At 37.6% G+C, this 22420-nt stretch overlaps 1 protein-coding gene across 4 annotated transcripts in view; it reads right to left on the bottom strand.

Annotated features, from left to right (window-relative positions):
* Nucleotides 1-2946: 2946 nt before the first annotated feature.
* fer (fer (fps/fes related) tyrosine kinase) overlaps nt 2947-22420 on the bottom strand; it is a 45302-nt gene continuing 25828 nt past the window's right edge. For all 4 annotated transcript variants that reach the window (XM_077206460.1, XM_077206458.1, XM_077206457.1 and 1 more), the window contains exons 13-19: nt 18310-18366; nt 17095-17210; nt 16858-16952; nt 16591-16714; nt 8227-8381; nt 7952-8074; nt 2947-6506 (exon numbers count right to left, since the gene is read on the bottom strand). In XM_077206460.1, coding sequence (XP_077062575.1) covers nt 6370-6506; nt 7952-8074; nt 8227-8381; nt 16591-16714; nt 16858-16952; nt 17095-17210; nt 18310-18366 — 807 coding nt within the window. In that variant the 3' untranslated portion in view covers nt 2947-6369. The remainder of the gene's footprint in view (nt 6507-7951; nt 8075-8226; nt 8382-16590; nt 16715-16857; nt 16953-17094; nt 17211-18309; nt 18367-22420) is intronic.

Here is a 22420-nt window from a genome sequence, read left to right on the forward strand (position 1 = left end):
TAATAATCCTTTAGGTGAGTGTATATTTACTGTCCTCTGAAAATAACTCAACATACAGCTATTAATGTCAAAATAGCTGGCAGCAAAAGTGAGTGTCCAAAGTGTCAATATTTTGTGTGAGCACAATTGTTATCTAGCACTGCCTTAATCCTACTAGGCATGGAGTTCACTAGAGCTGCACAGGTTGTTCCTGGGACCCTCTTCCATTCCTCCATAAAGACATCATGGAACTGTTGGATGTTAAACACAAGGTGCTTCACCTTCCGTTTGAGGATCAACACAGGTGCTCAATAGGGTTCAGGTCTGGAGAAATACTTGGCCACTCCATCACCTTCACCTTCAGCTTCCTCAGCAAGGCAGTTGTCATCTTGGCAGTGTGTTTGGGGTCGTTATCATGCCGTTCGGCCCAGTTTCTGAAGGGAGAGCATCATATTCTTCTTCAGAATGTTGCAGTACGTGTTGGAATCCATGTTTCCTTCAATGAAGCTCAGCTCTCCAGTACCAGCAGCACTCATGCAGCCCCAGACCATGATGCTACCACCACCATGCTTGACTGTAGGCAAAACTCAATTTTCTTGGTACTCCTAACCAGGGCATTGCCACACATTCTGAACACCATCTGAGCCAAACAAGTTTATCTTAGTATCAGGATACAGGACATGGTTCCAGTAATTCATGCTCTTGGACAGGTTGCTTTCAGCAAACTGTTTACAGGCTTTCTTGTGAGACAGCTTCAGAAGAGGCTTCCTTCTGGGACGACGGACATGCAAACCGACTTGTTGCAGTGTGCGGCGTATGGTCTGTATGATCTGTTTCCAATCTTCTTATAGCCTAGGTCAACTTTTTGGAGAGCAACAATTCTAATTCTCAAATCCTTTGAGATTTACTTGCCATGAGGTGCCATGTTGAACATCCAGTGGTCAGTATGAGAGAATTGTCCTCAAAGCACAAATGTTAACTGCTCTAATAAAAGATACACAAGTTTGTATGGTCCTGTCGAGCAGAAAAAAAAAAACATGAAAATGATGAATAGGACATGTGGCTTTGCATGGTTAAACGACATACAGCTATTATCACTTAGCGTGTACTTACTGACATTAATGGCTGTATGTTGAGTTGAGGACAGTAAATAATGCTATACAAGCAGCACATTGACTACTCTAAAATATATCCAAGTTCCATTTCTATAGTATTGTCCCTTTAGATGTTTGCTAAAATGTGAGGGTTGTACTCACTTTTGTGAGATCGATTTCTACCCTGATAAGATAATACAACATTCCATTAAATTTAGATTTAAAAAGTGACATCATTTGGGCCTTACAGCACAGACGGAGGTAATCAAATTTTACAAAAATTAGTGCTGTATGCATTCACCAAGCTCAACCATGTTATCAAAGTTATAAGGAAAATAATCAAACAAATGCTAACTATATTTTAAGACCCCCTGGGGTGAAAATGAGGTTTTTAATATTGTGTATATGTCTATGTGGTGTTTTTAATATGCTTTAAGACAAACCATGTGTAAATTCATCAGTCAATACCATTGCTGAGTATTTTCTCTACTACAGATGATTTCAGCAATCCTAGAAGATCATTACAAGTGAACATGATTTGTGTAACATAAGAAGACATTATTAGCGGTTTGATAACATAGTCAAGCCAAAGGCTGATCATATCAATTACCGTTATGTCTGACTTTACAGTCCAATTCACACCGCATAGACAGACTGTAACATCGGGCTTTGGCAGATCAGTGTATTACACCTGTCGGAGTCTTTCTGCGCTTGTTTATGAAGTGGCTTGCTGTAATCTGGTGACTGTCGCCATTGGTGTGCGTCTGTCAGTGCAGTGAATTGGCCTGTAGAGAATGATGCATAAAAAGTATTACCATTCTGATACATCGACTTGTAGTCTGTATAATTCGCCCATCCTCTTCTTCTGAATCATTTTTGGGTTCAAACATATATGGCTGAATAAAACCAATATTTCTACTTGCCATTGTGTAGCATTTAATACAGGTAATGGCAGGATAGGTGATTTGTTCCAGAAACATTTTTTTGTCAGAATGTTGATACAATGGCCTACCTGCCTGTTAGCATATGTATTTTTATACATCTGCACCTGCTTGCACAGACATCACGTCATCAGCGCGTTTCATGCTATTGCAGAGCTAGACAGACATCAGTCGCCGAGCACCGCAACCGAAACTGCAGACGCCTTTTACAGTTCCTCCTGAACCAAAACAATGAGCTTATGCTGCATTCACACCAAAAGACACTACTGTCATTTGAAAGAGATGGAAAACCCATGACTCGAATTTATGCTTTTCAATGGCAACACTATCAATGCTGAAATGAATCTGCAGCAGTCAGGTGGTACAGGTCTGCTCTTTAAGTTGTTTATGTTCATTATTATTGTAATGTTATATGCTTTGAGGTAGTGTAACGCCGTCTCTCGTGACACTTTTGTTTGCTCCCTGTTGAACATGTTCATGTGTTTTGAAGGAGGTGTGTTCTTGGAGACTCTGAAGGGAGGGTGGGGTTATGCTTTCAAAGCTAGCTCGCTAGTGCTAGCCTCTCCGTAAATTGCCTACCCTACCTTTAACCGAGTAGATCAGGTAGTCTAAGCTGGTGTTATTGAGTGGAGTCTGGATTTTAAAAGAAAAAAAAAGTTTAAATATGTAATTTTGATTATCAAAGATGAGTTCAAGGGATAAAATTGACTGCAGGGGGGACTGCAAGTTAACCATTCTATTGTATTTCAGTTATTGTATTGGTTTCAGTTTTTATAAAGTGTTAAATATTTATTGATCATTATTATTGCTAGAAAATGGTTAAGCACTTTCTTTTAAGCATTGTATCCTTTTCATAAAACGTCCCAGTGCACACATTAATCATCAATCATTCAGTTACAACACTCACTTTCAATAATTAATTAAGCAGCAAGTCCAAAGACTCAAAAAAACTTTATTGCAAGTGTACAATATAAACAATGAGGAGACATTGTTACAGTTGAATGTCCATCAGAGAGGTGTTCTGATCAGAGACAGATGAAAGAAAACTACACGGAAAAAAGCATTTCAACTTTTAAATGTTAACCATTTAACTTGTCATATGTCCTCTTTCAGCGGTAGGGGTAAAAATCACTAAGCATTAGTTTGAAAATCAAACGTCCAGTGTTGCTTTTCTACTTTTGTTCAAGGATCAATTCAAGACAGTTTGGAGTTGATCATTACCTGAAACAACAATTTGCTGTTTTATATTAAAGGGGATCATTTTTAAGCACAAAAAGGCCAAAAGTGCAATCAATACATAACATGTTCCATCACGGAATAAATGGTTCAGCACAGAGCAGATGATGCCAATCTGACTCACAACAGAATCTTTTGCTGAAGTACTTGAAAAAATGAATATCGCTGACAAGCCATTTTTTCTGATGGAAGTTTACATGATCACTATGTGCAAGTCAGACATGGGAAAGGGAAATCTAATGTCTCTGAATAACACAAATTTCAATATAATGTGAGACACAATACTGGTGTTTGCTTTAATACACTGACAGAATTGTAGTGAATGGAACAAAATAACAAGAGATTAAAATGCTAGAATAATAGTACAGTATTTCAAATAAATAAAAATAAAATAAAAAACACACTATAGGGATAATTGCTTTGACGTAAAAAAACAAGAGCTCACTCACCAGTAGTTTAATTGATGTAAGCTCAGCTTCACACACCAAATTTCTTTTAAAAATTGATCATGCAAGGATACGAATCCAAACTGTATTATACAGTAGATTTATGGTTATTGACACCAGTTCTGCATGATTGGCACATGCATTTTATTCCATGTCAAACACGTTGACTTTTGGCTGCATTAGTGATGGCAACAACATGAACAGGCAAACAGTCGATCCTATGGGACCCTCTTTACATATACCAAATGTGCAAATATTAGAGCAGTATTGATTCTGAATCTTCATCGCTACTATTACAGCTGAACGTTGAGGCATATTCCTGACAGACATCCACATTCTAATAACATCAGTTTTGCAGCGGAAAAAAAACAAACACCTACAATATTACATTACTGAATCTACAAAAAAGTATTTACAAAATACAAAAGGAATGATTTGATAGAGTAAACCTTGAATAAACCACTATTCCATTTTTGTGGAAATGGAAACAAATTTATGTGACTCAGGAACAAGAAGTTGCTGGTAAGACGCATTGAATCGGTCCGCACCGATGCTCGGGTGGAGCTTGTGTACATTGGCAGGGGAAAAAAAACTGTGAAAGTCTTAATACAAAACACACCATTGTCTAACCAAACCTGTAATACTTGTGGAGGTAAATGCATATCTGTTTAGAACTCAAGGGATATTTGCATGAGGAAACCTGATCGTAAAATAGCACAAATGCACATGTTGCACAAGAATAAGAACATCACAATCCAAGACAATGGCATAGATACAAATAAACATGATTGTGACTGGCTTTGGTTGCTGGTTAAAAAAACATTGTTCCATGAACAGAGATCACAACAGGACAAACCACATTTGGTTTTGGACAGGGCTTTTGGTGACTCCTAATATGCCACATGGCAACCCTGTAAATGTTAAAGGGATAGTTCACTGAAAAATTAAAATTGTCATTACTAATTTCCATCTGTCCAAACCTATATCATATTTTGTTCCAAGAATGTCCAAGGCAAGCTGCTTTTTTCCCATACAATAAAAGTGAATGGGAACTGGGACTTCCAAGCTACAAAAAAGCAGTAAAAGTAACCGACTTGTTCCCTATATTCTGTGTGGCAGAACAGACTAAAGATGCAAGATGTTATCCGCTTCAGAAAAAAAAATTCTTCCCTCTACTGTGGCACTCAAATGTGATTGGTGCTTCCACAAATATTAAAAATTGTTACATCATAATTGCTCTTGTAACGTGACTATGAATAGCATTTTGGCAACACTTAAATCAAAGTGCCGTATTTAAATATGTACAAACCGTGATTAAGATTTGAGAGCTACAATGGAGCGAGATTTTTTGCTGAATAGCAATTTACATATTCAGAAGATTTAGATTCTACCAAAAAAGTTATATAGATCGCTTTTATGATGCTTTTATAGTGCTTTTTGAAGCTTGGAAGCCTTTGCTTTCACTATATGGTAAAGAGCAGCGTGAACACTGTATTCAATTTCTCCTTTTGTATTCTATGGAAATGAAAAATCATACAGGTTTGGAATGAGAGTAAATGATGAAAATTTAAATGTTTCGCAGAATTACCCCTATAAACATCAAATGGCATGAACCACGAAGAGGTGAGAGGTTGTAGTATTTGGAGGAATTCTGAAGGCTTGTAAAGTGTAGATTGGTGCTGTGTCCATGTCATTTACCAGCTCTCAAGCTGCCTAGCAGAATCATTCGATTTGACGTTAAGGCCACCTGATGGTAGTATGACATTTTGGCTAATGTGATCATAAATTGCACTTGGGTAAAGATATGCATTTGGTCTCGCTGCTTGATGAGTGCTGAAACATTGGAATGTAACTCAATGAAAGTCTTAAGGATGCGACGCGTTATTTTGTGTGACTGACGGACATCTGTCATTTTTTTTTGTCCAAAAAGGTCCTATTGCTCTAGGAATAAAAAAAAGACATTAAAATGGCTCGACTATAAAACTGCCCAAACCATCAAGCAGGTTTAGGACTTTAAAAAACAAAAAGTGATATTGTGTTATCGGGTGGACAAACAGTCCTTTATCACACATTCATCTCCATATTTTAAAGGGATAGCTCCCCAAATATGACAAATCTGTCATCATTTATTCACCCTCATGTCGTTCCAAACCTGTATGACTTTCTTTCCTCTCTGGAACATGAAAGAAGATATTTTGAAAAATGTTTCACCTGTTTTGTGCATATAATGAAAGTGAATGGGGTCCAAAGCAACAACGGACCACACCAACCTTCATTGATTGGACACAAAAACATCTTCCTTTGCATTCCACAGAAGAAAGACATAAGGGTAAGAAGATATCAACATTTTTTCACTGGCGTGTACACCGGAATACTCAATGGCATACTGAATAGACCTCATAAATCTTACGTTCTGTCTGTCATAGCTTAACTGTTGCTCAGTTACAAAAACAAAACAAAAAAGAGGGAAATCTGCATAATTTTGATATCAGAGCAAAGCTGAGACCTCTCTCCATGCGAATGGCTCAAAACAGCTGGTGCATAGGCAGTTCACACAGTGATGATGTGACGGCGTACTCTTTAGTACAATAATAGCATGTCAAACATTTGTTGTGTTTCTCTCTGCAGATTAGGGATCACCTGGATGTGAAGTATGAGTTTCCTCATTAAAGGCTATTTTTTCTTGACCACGGCCAGTTCTTTCTGAATGTCAGCGAATTTGGGGCGATTCTCGGGTTTGTACTCCCAACATCTCTGCATGATCCTGTACACCTCATCTGGACACTTCTGCGGGCAGGACATCCTGTAACCTACATTACACACAAACAAACTTTCTATGTCAGTGCTGATTATAAAACAATAATTGATAGTGGATATGAAAGATTATTAAAAGGCAGTTACACTTTATTCGTGTTACAGTGTAATTATACATTTAAGTACTGAGTAATAATAATACAATAGCAACTGCATGCACTTACTATAGGGTAAGGGTCAGGAATAGAGTTTGGTTTAGGTTTAGTTGCATGTAATTATGCATAATTTATAGTTAGTACAGTTGAAATAACATGTTATATATGTAACAATGACACTGAAAATAAAGTGATTTTGTTAGAGGTTTTTTTTTTTCAGAACATAATACAAGCATACTGCACACTGTGCAGTACATACTTTATAGTGCATACTGCAGTGCCTACTTAGTGTGTGAAACAACATTATGCATCATATAACGATACAGATTTCAAACTCTAGTTATCCACTGTCCAGCCATTTCAGAAACACTTTTATATAATTTAAGTTTTTTAACAATAATTAGTTAAAATATATCTTAAACATAATTATGCTTGTATCATATTTTTTATGATCATGATTGCACATCGAAATTGCATATGCACTGCTTGTGAACTTAAATCTCAGTCTAAAAATATTAAATCATCCAGATGCTGTGAAAACTGCCTTTTCGATTGACAAAGAGTGTGCAAAAATATCGTAGATGGTGACCTTTATCTCTAATCATTTCGGATAGCTGTACGCTATGCTACTATGTAAGCTAACTAAAAAAACACTAAGAACGAGAAATGTTTAATTTCACAGTCTATAGCTCTATAGCTTCGTTTATATACCAGTATATCAAACATAAGTTAAAAGACATTAATGGTCGTTATAACATTGTTCAAACGACGGATATAATAAAGGGATTTTGTCTGATTTGTAGCCAGACAGTAAAGCGATTACCCATAAAACGTGCTTTAAACCAATCAGATTGCTTGGGTCTTTAGGTGGGACTGATCTCTACAGTGAGAAGAGCACTTCACCACACCGAAACCAGCGCAGCTGTAAAAGGGGACGGACACTGTTGCACACTATCCGCTTGTTAAGTCGTGACATTGGGAACACTGTTTCCGGGTCCAAGCCTCGATTTGTTTCAAATGAGAATACTTTTACCTGTTGAGACATGCCTTCACAAATCCCTCAAAAGCTGTGATTGTGATGTTTGATTTGGGGGGAGGCGCAACACGCAAAAGGGGCGTTTGCAAGGTTGTTTGAAAATATGATTTATTTTTCAAATTCCGCTAGTGTCGCAGAAACTACATACTTCACCTTTAATCAAATATAAAAGAAACATGTACCATTTTAATAAATGTAAAAAACATTTAAAATAAATGAAAAAGGTAAGAGATTCAATTCAAAGTAAATTAAAATGTAAAAATAAAATCGGGTTCATCTTCATTCACTAAATATGGAATTCATTTAGTACCTTTTTCCACCTGTTCTCGAGCCTGCTGGTTGGTCATGCCCGGGTAAGGACACACTCCTAGGCTAAATGTTTCCCACAGGAGGATCCCATAACTCCACACATCACTCTCTGAGCTGTATCTCCCTGTGGTTTTAACAACATGCCAAACATCAATCTGAATCCACTACTTAACCAAAATATATACAAATATACTCCTATTATGTTTGTAAAGAGAATAATTTTAGAGGCAGAAGTAGCTTTAACCAACGGCAGCACAGACACCACGGGTGATTTACCATAGTTCAGCGCTTCCGGTGCAGTCCACTTGATTGGGATCTGTTTCAGTCCTGATGAAGAGTAGATGCCATCGTCCTCCTGTCGGGACATCCCAAAATCGCTGATCTTCAGCACATTGTTCTCTCCCACAAGGCAGTTGCGAGCAGCCAGGTCTCTGCAAGATTTAGAGAAACTGTAATATCACATAATACAATGCATACACACTCTCAGGTCACAATCGTGACTCTGATTGGACAATCTGCCAACAAAATAATCTACGGGAAAAATGGCCTAAACTGGTTTCAAATTCAAGTCAACTTCTGCCAAAAAAAAACAGTTGTCGGTGACTGGAGTAAACAGTCTAGACAATTATACTGTGATTGCAGTTATGAACACCCCTAGTCTAGAAAAAGTGCCCAATGAGACCATCCGCGGCCAAGTCAGGATCATTAGCCTTCTGCTGTCAAAGACAGCTGGGGAGAATATCCAAAGAATCTCATCTGTTTCACAAAACTTCAGAGTAACAAAGTGACTTTGTTTAACTGCAGAACATGCAGCACTGTGTGTGATATTGATTTCCACATCAATCTATTACATGGGTACAATACAAATACTTCCACAAAAACAGGACGAGGAACAACAAATTCTATTCTTACATTCCTAATGTAATAAAGAAACATTGAGGGAAACATGTAATTCACACATGCATTTTTCTCTAACCTCTTTTTCTCTAATTAATTCAAATAAATGTAATCTTATGTACTACTTAATCTATGTGTCTGATTCATAGCAGGCAGAATGCTCGATCTAAGGAGCCATAACTGACGAAAATAACCGTCCAGTCAAATATTACGCTGCAAACATCAATAAAAATGCTGTCAAATGACCATGGTATAAGTGGCATAATCCATGGCTAGCTGTGCATTATGAATTTGGGTGGTTCTTTGCCTCTGTGTCCTGCATTAAAATCATTTAATGTATCATTTAATGTGTTTCCACAAAAATATTAAGCAGCACAACTGTTTTCAATTGTGATAAGAAGAATTGTTTCTTGAGCAGCAAATCATCATATTAGAATGATTTCTGAAGAATCATGTGACACTGAAGACTGGAGTAATGATTCCCTTGACATCACAGGAATAAATTAAATTTTAAAATGTATTAAAATAGAAAACAATTATTATGAATTGTAATAATATTTCACAATATTACTATTTTTACAGTATTTTTGTTCATATAAATGCAGCCTTGCTGAGCATAAGAGACTTTATTCAAAAACATTCAAATAAATATGAGACTCCAAACTTTTGATCGATAGTGTATATCACCTATAATGAGTCTTTTTAGGCTATGTTTACACGACAAGGATGGACCAAAAACAGAAAAGCTTTTATATTGCGTTTTTTCGCATACAGACAACAACATTGTCAAAGCAATCCCAGTTCACCCGGATCCACAAAAAACACTAAAACCACTGCATTATGCTGCCTGGCCAATAGTTGGCGATATCACTTTGTAAAGAAACACTACAATTGTTTGTAGTTTACACAGAGACGATAACGGTATAGTTTTCAAAAAACTTGCACCTTGAAACCATTTTCAGGTCCTAAAATACCGCTATCGTGTAAATGAACAGGCATAATAAAGCATAAACGCATTATGTTTTTAGATGATAACGGTGGAGTAAACAGCCCCTTAAAAACACTCTCCAGTCCAGACATTAAATAACTGCTATTGAGTGTTGAGTATGGCACTGATTGAACATTAGCTGGGTAGACCAAAAAAAAATAAGTGATGAGTTTTCATATCACAACATTCAAAACCTAAAACAAATCTTAAAGAGCAGGCCCTTTTTTTAAAAGTCTACAAAAGCCGATCATTAGATTCGTAACATCTCCCTCATACAAGGAAGATGATTCTATCAATTCTCTTCATCCCCAACCAGTGATTTAAGATTCTAGTCCACAGCCACTGCTGTGCCTCTCGCTGGCATTTATGCTGAGCAGACATCCTCACATCCTCAGCTACACAACCCTATTAGGTTGTCACATCCCAAAAATTGCCTTGCTGACATGAGATGGAGAAAGACAGTGGGGGGTAGCGGAGGAGAGAGGGTTGATCTGACAGAAAGGTGCTCAAACCACCGTCGCCCCCAACATGATCATGTCTGATAGTAAATGGATTTTTAGCAGGGTGCTGATAGAGCGCCCAAAGCTCATTTCTGAGCGACATGTATTCAGCCGGCTGGCTTCGGCCTCAAACAGCACAATGCACCAAAGCCCATTTCACAGTTTAAAAATCACCACCAGAAAGAAGCAAGACGAATTGGACAGGATGGTGCCGCTAGGTCCTGATGTTTTAATGGGTGGCTGAGTTGTTCAGATAAAGAAAAAGTAAGGTACTCTTGGGCTACTACTAGTTGGGTGGTTTAAGAGGATATTACTAAATATAAATCATCAAATTCCAAACTTACATTAGTTGACACACACATATATATATATATATATATATATATATATATATATATATATACAGGTCCTTCGCAAAAAATTAGCATATTGTGATAAAGTTCATTATTTTCCATAATGTAATGATAAAAAATAAACTATCATATATTTTAGATTCATTGCACACCAACTGAAATATTTTAGGTCTTTTATTGTTTTAATACTGATGATTTTGGCATACAGCTCATGAAAACCCAAAATTCCTATCTCAAAATATTAGCATATCATGAAAAGGGTCTCTAAACGAGCAATTAACCTAATCATCTGAATCAACTAATTAATTATAAACACCTGCAAAAGATTCCTGAGGCTTTTAAAAACTCCCAGCCTGTTTCATTACTCAAAACCGCAATCATGGGTAAGACTGCCGACCTGACTGCTGTCCAGAAGGCCATCATTGACACCCTCAAGCAAGAGGGTAAGACACAGAAAGAAATTTCTGAACAAATAGGCTGTTCCCAGAGTGCTGTATCAAGGCACCTCAGTGGGAAGTCTGTGGGAAGGAAAAAGTGTGGCAAAAAACGCTGCACAACGAGAAGAGGTGACCGGACCCTGAGGAAGATTGTGGAGAAGGACCGATTCCAGACCTTGGGGGACCTGCGGAAGCAGTGGACTGAGTCTGGAGTAGAAACATCCAGAGCCACCGTGCACAGGCGTGTGCAGGAAATGGGCTACAGGTGCCACATTCCCCAGGTCAAGCCACTTTTGAAACAGAAACAGCGGCAGAAGCGCCTGACCTGGGCTACAGAGAAGCAGCACTGGACTGTTGCTCTGTGGTCCAAAGTACTTTTTTCGGATGAAAGCAAATTTTGCATGTCATTCGGAAATCAAGGTGCCAGAGTCTGGAGGAAGACTGGGGAGAAGGAAATGCCAAAATGCCTGAAGTCCAGTGTCAAGTACCCACAGTCAGTTAGCTATCAGGAGATTTTGGAGCACTTCATGCTTCCATCTGCTGAAAAGCTTTATGGAGATGAAGATTTCATTTTTCAGCACGACCTGGCACCTGCTCACAATGCCAAAACCACTGGTAAATGGTTTACTGACCATGGTATTACTGTGCTCAATTGGCCTGCCAACTCTCCTGACCTGAACCCCATAGAGAATCTGTGGGATATTGTGAAGAGAAAGTTGAGAGACGCAAAACCCAACACTCTGGATGAGCTTAAGGCCGCTATCGAAGCATCCTGGGCCTCCATAACACCTCAGCAGTGCCACAGGCTGATTGCCTCCATGCCACGCCGCATTGAAGCAGTCATTTCTGAAAAAGGATTTCCAACCAAGTATTGAGTGCATAACTGAACATAATTATTTGAAGGTTGACTTTTTTTTTATTAAAAACACTTCTTTTATTGGTCGGATGAAATATGCAAATTTTTTGAGGAATTTTGGGTTTTCATGAGCTGTATGCCAAAATCATCAGTATTAAAACAATAAAAGACCTGAAATATTTCAGTTGGTGTGCAATGAATCTAAAATATATGAAAGTTTAATTTTTATCATTACATTATGGAAAATAATGAACTTTATCACAATATGCTAATTTTTTGAGAAGGACCTGTATACCGTATTTTCCGCACTATAAGGCGCACCGGATTATAAGGCGCACCTTCAATGAATGAACTATTTTAGAACATTAACTGTATATAGGGCGCACCGGATTATAAGGCGCATAAAATACTGCAGTCAAACGTTTGACTGGGTTTGCGTTATGTATCCACTAGATGTGCTAAAGGGAATGTAGCGAGTGCGCGGCGCCGGAGGCGAGGCGTCTATTAGTAAGCGTGAGCGCGCTGGGGCGGGCACGTAACTTACAATCGCAGCCTGACTCATACGAGTATTCATGTGCGGCGGCTCGCTGACAGCAACAGCTGGCTGTTTTGAATGAGACGACCCGGTTACTGTGAACGCTTTATGAACATTCTGTGACGCGTGAGTAGCGCCGGGGACAGTGTGCCTGTTCGTATGTCTGTTAGTAAGAGTGAGCGCATGTGAGCAGGCACGAGTGCGTTATTAACCAATTGGTCCAATTAACCCATATATAAGGCGCTCCGGATTATAAGGCGCACTGTCGTTTTTTGAGAAAATTAAAGGCTTTTAAGGAAAATACGGTATATATATATCAGAGTTTCCGTTGTACAGACATTGGCCAGGAAAAAAATGAAATGTCCGACATGATTAAATCTCTCCGGTCAAATTGTCAGATTAAAATTGCCTAATAATCCCGCCCCCCTAACACAATCGGAATTTGAGAATAAGCCTAAAATGTATAAAGCAAAAATACACCGAACTTTGGCTATGTTATAAATTTAAAGGAACAGGCTCTACCGTTTGAAAGTTATGAAACCACATCGCATGCTGCATTTCAAATAAAGCGCACACCTAAAACGGCTGTAATATAGACCTAAACAACGAACGATTGAGTGAGACGTTTCCAATATGGCCAGGCCCAGGCAGACTAGCCTTAAAAGCTTTTTTCAGAGGCCAGACGATGGTGAATCAGGAACATCTCATTATAGCCTATAGATCAGTAGTTCTAATCCGCGCACTTGTACAGTTTTTTCACTCATCAAAACTGAATAGCATATGTTCATCGGTGCATGGTTACACAGTCTATATCAAGCAGGGACACGTTTGTGTACATTTTATTTTGTGATTTCACCGGAATGAATAGAGAGTCTCCTCAACGGCGATAGATTGAAACGCGTGTCCGAGTGAAGATTGCGCAACTCGCGCAGCGATATGCATGTAGGCTACACAGGAATGCATGTAGGCTACACAGGAAAAGTAACCGTGAAGGCACCGAATTTAGCAAAAACAGCCGTCATAAAAAACACAAATAAACTTACATTGCTGTAAATGAGTTTTATGAATGAATGACTTGCTCTAATTTTGCTGGTCTTCATCAACAACAAGCGCTTGCACCCCCTGCTGGTGAGGTCGACTAACAGCAGATGGAGAGTATGCTCGGCAATCTACTGCTTTTCCTGCAGTTCCTGGACGTCAATGTTGAATTTACTGTCGAATTTGAACCACTGAATTTGTGGAAGCGAATTTGCAAAGCGAAATAAAATGGACCGAAAATTGCCTATTGAATATTATAGGTTGTATTTTTAAACAGTTTGAATATTTTGGAAATGAAATATGAAGGGTGAATATGGATTTTTGAATTTTTAATGATGAAAATGTGTTTGAAATGTTTTTAATTGAAATATTCACAGCTTAAATATTCAACCATGTTGAATTTCAGCCCATTAAAAATGCAAGCCCTAAAAATACAATGCATTAAAATGCAAGCATGGTTAATGCAATGCCTATTTTTTTTCAAGTAGTGCAATTCAACAGGCTTTTTATTTCAAAAACATTTGACATTATTTTACTTCCATGCAACTGAAAGCAGCAGACACGAGCGCTCAGCTTGATTTCAAAAACAACAGATTTTAGCGCTAGATCTCTTATTTAATAGCGAACTAAATTAATAATCTGCTAGTTAACTGGAGATGTTTTATTTATTAGGTACACCGTGCCTCAATGTTTCAAAAAGTGAATGTGTGTGAAACCATAGTAAAAAACAATTGGCGTTGATTGACGCCAATCAGACGTTCATGTTTTTTTCCGTCTATTTGAAAGTTAAGCTAATAATAACATGTTGCATTCTATACGGCCTGATTATGTCATTTTTTTCAGTTACATAGACTGCCTCCAGTTTTCCTCAACTTGACTAATTAAGAGGTGATATTTGACCGGCATATCATCAAAATGTCCGTAAAACGAAACCTCTGCCAGTCACTATGACCGGCACCATTTTTTTATAGCGGAAACTCTGATATATACATTATATATATATATATATATATATATATATATATATATATATATATATATATATATATATATATATATATATATATTTATTTATAGCCTTCATGGAATGATGTTAATACAACACAGTGAGCTGCTTTGCTGTTGGCATTATGGGTAGTTTCCTTCTAAAGTTGCATTCACACTGATAGCAACAAGCAGCTACAACGTGACATGATCCCTTTCGTTTCAATGGAGGGCTGGCGATTTCCCGAGTCATGAGAGACAATGATCATTTGTGACAGGATGTAGGCGTGTCCAGCGAAGCAACAAAGTTAAGAGATGTTTAACTTTCTGCAAATGAATAGCGACTTTAGGGAGCAACAACCAATAGGAGTGAAGTCAGTGGTGCGCACGTGATCCGTCACTACATCCTGTTGTGATTATTTTCCTATAATTTGTGATATGTCTCCGTGTACATATGGGGATTCTCGCTGAACCTGAACCCAGGTTGACCGGTGCTTGCACTTTCGCTGCAGATAAATAGCCACGATAGCAAAGAGCACTCGATGTTTCTCGTATATCTTTAATAATGAGCATTTTATGTACTGATTCCATTTATATTTAGTCTTTTCCCACTCAAAATTTGCTTTTAGTGGCAAGAAAACTGATTTGGCGTCTACAACATGGAATAACATCCGTGAACAGGGCTATCAACTCATTAATACTTGTTATTTAACCACTGCATCACCATAAAATATTACTGAAGTCGGGACCACCGCTGCTCTTCGATTGGAAAACTGTGCTAAGGTGTGTCTGAGTAACTTGTTGGTAAACTTGTGTCACCAACAAGTTTACCAAGCTACCATTCAAACATCAGCTATAAATTAAAAATGAAGGAAGACCCCATGCCTAAGTTGGATACAGGCTAAAGCAGGGCTTCACTATTCTAGTCCTCGCACCTCCCCGCTCTGCAGAGTTTGTATGTCTCTCTTATCTAATCCATCAGCTTGTTAGAAGAGAGCTCCATGAACTCGGGTGTGTACCGATTGACAGGGTCCCCATAAAGTGTTCACTGCTGCCTATTCCCTGAGCTTGGGATATCTGTTGAAGTTCACTTCATTTGACAAAGTGTGTTTATTTGCAACACCCTGCGATTTCAAACTCAGATGAAACTCAAGTTGCGCATATTAGAGGAGTTTTACAGTTTGATGCAATAATATAGCTACTTTTGTACATAAATATGATATAAATGACCATACTTTAATTTAATATACATGTGTATAATATTATCCATATAAATATTAACTAATTATAAATTTTCACTTAATCTAATCTGTCCAATTCAAAAGCCCTAAACAGAACGATAAATGTAGAGTATGTTGCAATGATAAATATGAAAATAAACATAATTTGGTAATATATATTTGTATCTTATTTAACCCGTAATCATGATAGTTGACTTGTAACTGTCGCGTCTAGCACACTTTACACCCGCGAACAGATGCATATAAACACACCTGCTTTGGACTGGAACCCACCCCTCAACTGAGCGTGTCAGATAAGAGAGACATAAACAATGTATAGAGCGGGGAGGCACGAGGACTAGAAATGGAAACCCCTGGGCTAAAGCAATCAGCTTCACTAAATGGTCGAATGTGCTCTTTTAACACAGATATTATCTCTTTATTGAGACATGTAGTGTATATAATGAGTTGCATTTGTAGGTGTTATTATAGTACATAACACCCAACTACTTGATTCCCAACTCCACCCAACTCGCTAATTTTCAAACCCCAGTTAAAGCCATGTTGTGCCTCCTGTATTTTAAAACCCACCAGACGCCACTGCTAGTAATATCTGGAGATACATAAAAAGTAAAACATCCAGATAAGGTAATGAGAAACAGGGGCAATGGTTCATGAAAAAAATCACAAAAATGTTCCTAAAAACAAACCGTTTTAGTTATGCAAAATATTGTATACGATATTGTTTACATTCTTTTAATTTTAACCGGACACGTTTTTGTTAGGATAAGGTGCATCATTGTTAAATCTGAAGCTTTTCAGTTTTCCTTACCTGTGTATGCAGTTCTTTAGCTCCAGGTACGCCATTCCTCCAGCAGCGTCTAATGCAAACTTTACCAGTTGCTTTGTTTTAAGGTCCTCCTTTTTCTTTCTTAAGAATGATAAAAAGTCCCCACCTATTGAAAAATGGCAAAGTAAATGAGCTACAGATGAGCAATAAATTAAAAGAGACACCAGCATCCCAAACAAGCATTCAACAACTTTTAACGAGAATGGGTTTCAGTGGCTAATGGCTGAGACGAAGATCCAGTTTACTGACCTGTTACAAGTTCCATTACTATGTAAATGGGCTGCCGTTGGGTACAGACGCCTATTAACTTCACAATGTTCGGGTGATCATACTGCTTCAGGATCCTAGAGGTGGAGAAAGCATAAATGAATATAGACATGACCACATTATTTCATCACTCATTATTTTTAGGAGAATGTGAACAAAGTGAAGTTTGAAAAATGAGAAAGTGTGCCGTAAAGCATACAGCGGTGAATGTGTCTTCACCTGGCTTCTGAGAGGAACTTTATCTTGAGGTCTTGTGGTAGATCTTCCTTACAAGTTTTCACAGCCACTGGGGTTTTATCTCGCAGCGTTCCTTTAAAAACCTCCCCAAAATTTCCCTAAAAACAACATTTGTCCAAAAGCACATAGCATCTTATTTCATTTAACATAATAAAAAATACCAAAAAGAACAATGGCAGTTTTTCTAGACATGCACCATAACATGGCTTTCTGGACATGCACCATATTAGTAGTACTAGCGATGGTTAACTTTAGACGACTAATTATCCAGCACACTACTTGGTCGACTAGCTTTGTGTTTGTTTTGCTGTCATTTTTTAACAGATCTGTCAACCAGTCAACCTAATTAATTGTGAAAATATGTAATTTTGCACAAGGTCCTACCCTAAAAATCCTTGCTTCATAAAAGGGTAAGTTCACCAAAAAATCAATTACTCACTCTCATGTGGTTTAAAACCCATAAGGTATTTTTAAAACCCATAACTTTTTGTTGATCTTTGGAACACAAATGAAGATATTTTTGATGAAATCTAAGAGCTTTTTGCCCCTACATTGACAGCTATGCAATACTACTTTGACGCTTCAAAAAGTTCATAAAGAGATCGTAAAATGAATCCATATGAATTGAGCGCTTTAGTCCAAATTAAGAAAAGATTGAATTTAGGCTTTTATTCACATATAAACATTCATCAACCCACACATCAGTTGTGGTAAACCAACGGAAGCTCAAGCATGTTCGCTTGACGTGGAAGAGCGTGTCAAGCAAGTTCGGCTCAGCTTCGGTTTATGTTCACTGATCAATGTTTATATGTAAATAAATGCCTACATTTTACGATCTCTTTATGAACTTTTTGAAGCGTCAAAGTGGTAGTTGTGTAGCAGTCAATGAAGGGATAGAAAGCTCTCAGATGTCATCAAAAATATCTTCATTTGTGTTCCGAAGATGAATGAAAGTCTTACGGGTTTGGAACAACATGAGGGTGAGTAATTAACAACAGCATTTTTATTTCTGGGTAAACTAACCCTTTAATTTCTTTCAAAATAACTAAATTGTACTGACCCCAAACTTTTGAATGGTAACGTATGTATATCTCCATCAAAGTCCCATGGTATTACCATCTGATCACTGTACCATGGGACCACCACAGTATTTTTCTGCAACAGTCTCAAACACAAGCACAATGGATGTGGACTTACTTTGCCAAGGAGTTCTCCAAGAATGACGTCCTCATGATTGAGAATCCATTTCTTATCCTGAGCAAACAAACAAAAATAGCAAATTATCTTTCTGACACACGTTCATTAATGAACTAATGACTCGTGCAGAGACAAACAGAAGAGAGATGCTGAGCGTCCTGTGGGTCAGTCACTGTGCTACTCCTCTGATGAATGATAATGATGCAATTATCACCTCATTCTCCAAAAGCACTCGCCTAGACAGAAACCTACTTGGGTTATCTTTTGAAGATCTTCAAAAAACATTTTTTTATTGTGAAACCTCTACTTTTACAACTTTATTTGACAATTAATACACTATTGTGATAACAGCAATACACAGAGGTATATGTACACAATCCATTTATCTTTGCAAAATACAAACTCAAGATAATCACACAAGGTAAATTAACCAAAATATTCCTTAAAAGTGCTCCTATTATGCTATTTTCAAGGTTCCTAATTTTGTTTTGGAGGTTTCCTACAATAGGTTTCATGGTCAAAAAACACTTTAGTTTTCTAAAGTCTGAAAACGGTTCGATCAAAGATCCAGTCTCTCTAGACCCCTCCTTTTCGAGAGCCTTTTCGGCTCTGATTGGTCAGATGGCCCAGTTGTGATTGGTCTACCACGATTGGTCTTACAGCGCGAGTCGGAAACAAAACCTCTATTAGCATATCTGAATTTCAGCTTCGGATACGTCTTCGGTTCTTGATGATGCCGTCGGTTTTTTAGTATCAGTTCGTATCAGTTCCAGTTTAGGATTCCGTCCTCATTCTTTTGAAATGCATTCAAAGTGGATTTGCAGCGCTGAAAACATAGTTGTCATGTCGTCATCATGAACCAAACTCTTCCAGGCCTCAGCTACAACTACAGTGTTTAAAGGTCAAAGTAGACATCATTCACGGGTAGCCAATGAAAGCTATCCACCTTTTTCCTGGTTAGCGAATTTACCCATGATTCATAGCGGGTTTGAACCGGAAGCCGGTTGTCCTTTTCCGGTTCGAAGCTTTATGAAGATTAAGCGCCGCTTGCTCAGAACGGCCGCAGTGATGTGCTGGTTAGAAAATATGTGAAATAAGTAGGGCTGCCCCTGCCCGTGCACGACTGAAGTTGGGTTGGAAGTTATGTATACTATATGGGAGAGAATGCTAAACCATAATGAGCGTTTTCGTAATATTGCCTATTCTGCATCTCAACGCACGCATAAGCTTGACACAAAAAAACCCCGGCAAAAGTAATGATTATGCATTAAACATTTGAATTGTTTATTAATAACTAGTGTTTTCTGTAAGTGTCGACTGCAAAGATAAATTTGATGATGCTGACTCGCCATCTTCGCAGAAGTGAATGCGCCTATAGAGAGAAATGCACACTTCATACGAATTAACCTATACATAAGCAGAGAGCAGCCCATTTCTCGTTTTTAATTATTTTGTTTAAAAGTAAACATTTCAAGCTTTCTATAGATATACTTATCATGTATGTGAGGCAAGTAGCCTAACTTATACGCTGAGTTTCGTTGATTAATAAGACGCGCTCAAGTTCACGTGCCCGCGCCTCCTTGTCCTGTATATCTACTATTTGTGCTTCTTATTTATTATTCCAGTCAATTTGTTGATAAAACATTGATAAAAATTAAGATACAATTTATACTAAACAAAATTCACTTTAAAGAAAGGCTTTCTACAAAACAAAACTTGATAAGTGGTCAAAATCATGTCTGAGCCATTCCAAATGTTTTCCGATATATTGGGCATCTTATGATCATATGACTCATCTTATGCGGTTCCCTTTTCATATAATCAACATAGATGAAATAATTTTTTTAAAAACATTATATTGTGTCCGCTTTGCTCATGTGCTCTGGTGTGTAGCCTATAGACTTTACATGCATGTGTGCGTGATGTGATGGAGGGGTGCGATTCTCGAATATTAATTGCATAATACCCAGCGATCTTCGAATATTATTTTTGCTTGAAATGCCCATCCCTACTGGTAACGTATTATACCTTCTTCGTTGGATGCTTCAGTTTTAGCGCAGCTAACCAAAAACGTCTACTCTCTGGTATTGAATGTAGCTGATACGAACCGGACATAGGCATTCTCTCCTTTTTATCTTAAATGCTCAAAGCACCCAGTTTCTAAAAAGTTTTTTTATCTTTTTTGAATTGTTAAAAGAACCAACAACAGCACATGTAGAGCCTGAACTCATTATCTCACTGCTAATACAGTACGAACCGGAAGTAGCCAACCGGAGTCGTCGTCATGGCGGCGCCCATTGTTTAGAGCAGAATAAGGTGGATAGACTGCAAATATGTTACATTGTTACACAAGTAGGTAACAGTAAGTGATACTGGAATTGCTGGCAACCCGTTTCAACAGTTCAGAATCAATTCTTTCTTTTAGTATTCAAAACTTCATTTGTCGTGCACTTTGATCTTTAAAACTTTGCAGACCTTTTACATTTACAAACAGCAATATTGCACACTGCATGAAAGGTAATATTTAAATAAGTATAATAGGGGCACTTTAAAAGACACAAAAACACATTACTGTGCATATCTTGTCTATGATTTTCTGTCAATGTGTTTAATTCAAATTTTAGAGTTGACCCAAACTGCTTTCACCGATCACAAACTAATAGAGGATTCAAAGAGGTTCATAGACAATAAAACAAACACACAAAAAAGAAAAATCCCTTTCTAAAACCTCAACACATTTACAGCAGTGGCACTGAGAACAGACATTTACCAGACATTAAGGGCCATTACTCTCAACGTCATGAGGATGAGTGACCTGCAGTATTGACATTAGTCTGGAAAATAATGCACTTCACTCAACATGCTTATTCAAAACTAAGCAATGAAACAAGCAGCAGTTTCTGCATGAAAACTGGAAGTTCTGCGTTAAGACAGCTTAAAGCACCCACACATTTTTGTCCCAATTCTCCCCTTCCGACAATCCTAGGTAAAGTCATGATTATCTTAATGGTTCTACAGATTATCTTATCAGATTTTCCTGTGGTGGGATGTGTGATAAAAGTGACTGAATCAGCTCGGAAGAATGTCGGCGCCACACCATTCTCAAGTCCTAAATATCCAACATGTTGAATATTTACAATCAGAATTCCTGTTGTGTGGCCAATCGGAAAGCAAGCTGTCTCCACAACTGGCCACCCCAACCTTTTTCTTTTTTTCCCCACAAATTTTCTGTAAAAAGCAGTCCAATCACTAATATTGCCATTTCTTCTTGCCCGTTGTCAGCCATGTTTGTTTACTCAGAGAGTTCCTCAGGAGCAGGGGCTCAAATGTTAAAAAGGGGCATATATATATATATATATATATATATATATATATATATATATATATATATATATATATATATTAGTATTATAAGCATAAACTACTATTTTTATTGTTTTTTAAAGAAGCCTTTTATGCTCACCAAGGCTGCATTTATTTTATCTAAAATACAGAAAAATATTGTGAAATATTACTACAATTTGAAATAATTGTTTTCTATTATAATATACTTTATACTATTATAATATAGTTACCGTTGATACTTTTTTCAGGATTCTTAGTTAAAAAAAGAACAGCATCTGAAAGTAGAAATATTTTGTACCAATATACACTACTGTTCAAAAGTTTGGGGTCAGTAATTTTCTTTCTTTTTTTCTTATAAAAGAAATTAATACTTTTATTCAGCAAGGATGTGCTAAATTGATATAAAAAAGTGACACTTAAGACTTTTTTTTTGCGAAAAAAGGTTTAGCTCATCAAAATGTTTACCGATATAGCTGATGGAAATGCCAATTATCGATATTTTTTTTGCAAATGTCGACACAATCCTTTTCCATTTAACTTTAGCGCATAAATTCTATGTCGATACTTTAATTGTTGCGAAAAACTAGTTTGGAAACACTTTTTGTCGAGAAAAGGGGCTTTAACGCAAATAAATGTGGGGTCACATGATATTTTCATCACGTGCAAGGTGCAGTCATCACAACAAAAACCATGGTCGGTTGTTTTACTAACCCCGAAAGTTTCGCCCATCACTCTATACTCCGCGCAGGTTGCCAGCTTGTACAGG

The sequence above is a fragment of the Siphateles boraxobius genome, unplaced genomic scaffold (assembly GCF_051911475.1).
Source record: "Siphateles boraxobius isolate OS27281-9 unplaced genomic scaffold, OSU_SipBor_1 56, whole genome shotgun sequence".
Classification (NCBI taxonomy): Eukaryota; Metazoa; Chordata; class Actinopteri; order Cypriniformes; family Leuciscidae; genus Siphateles; species Siphateles boraxobius.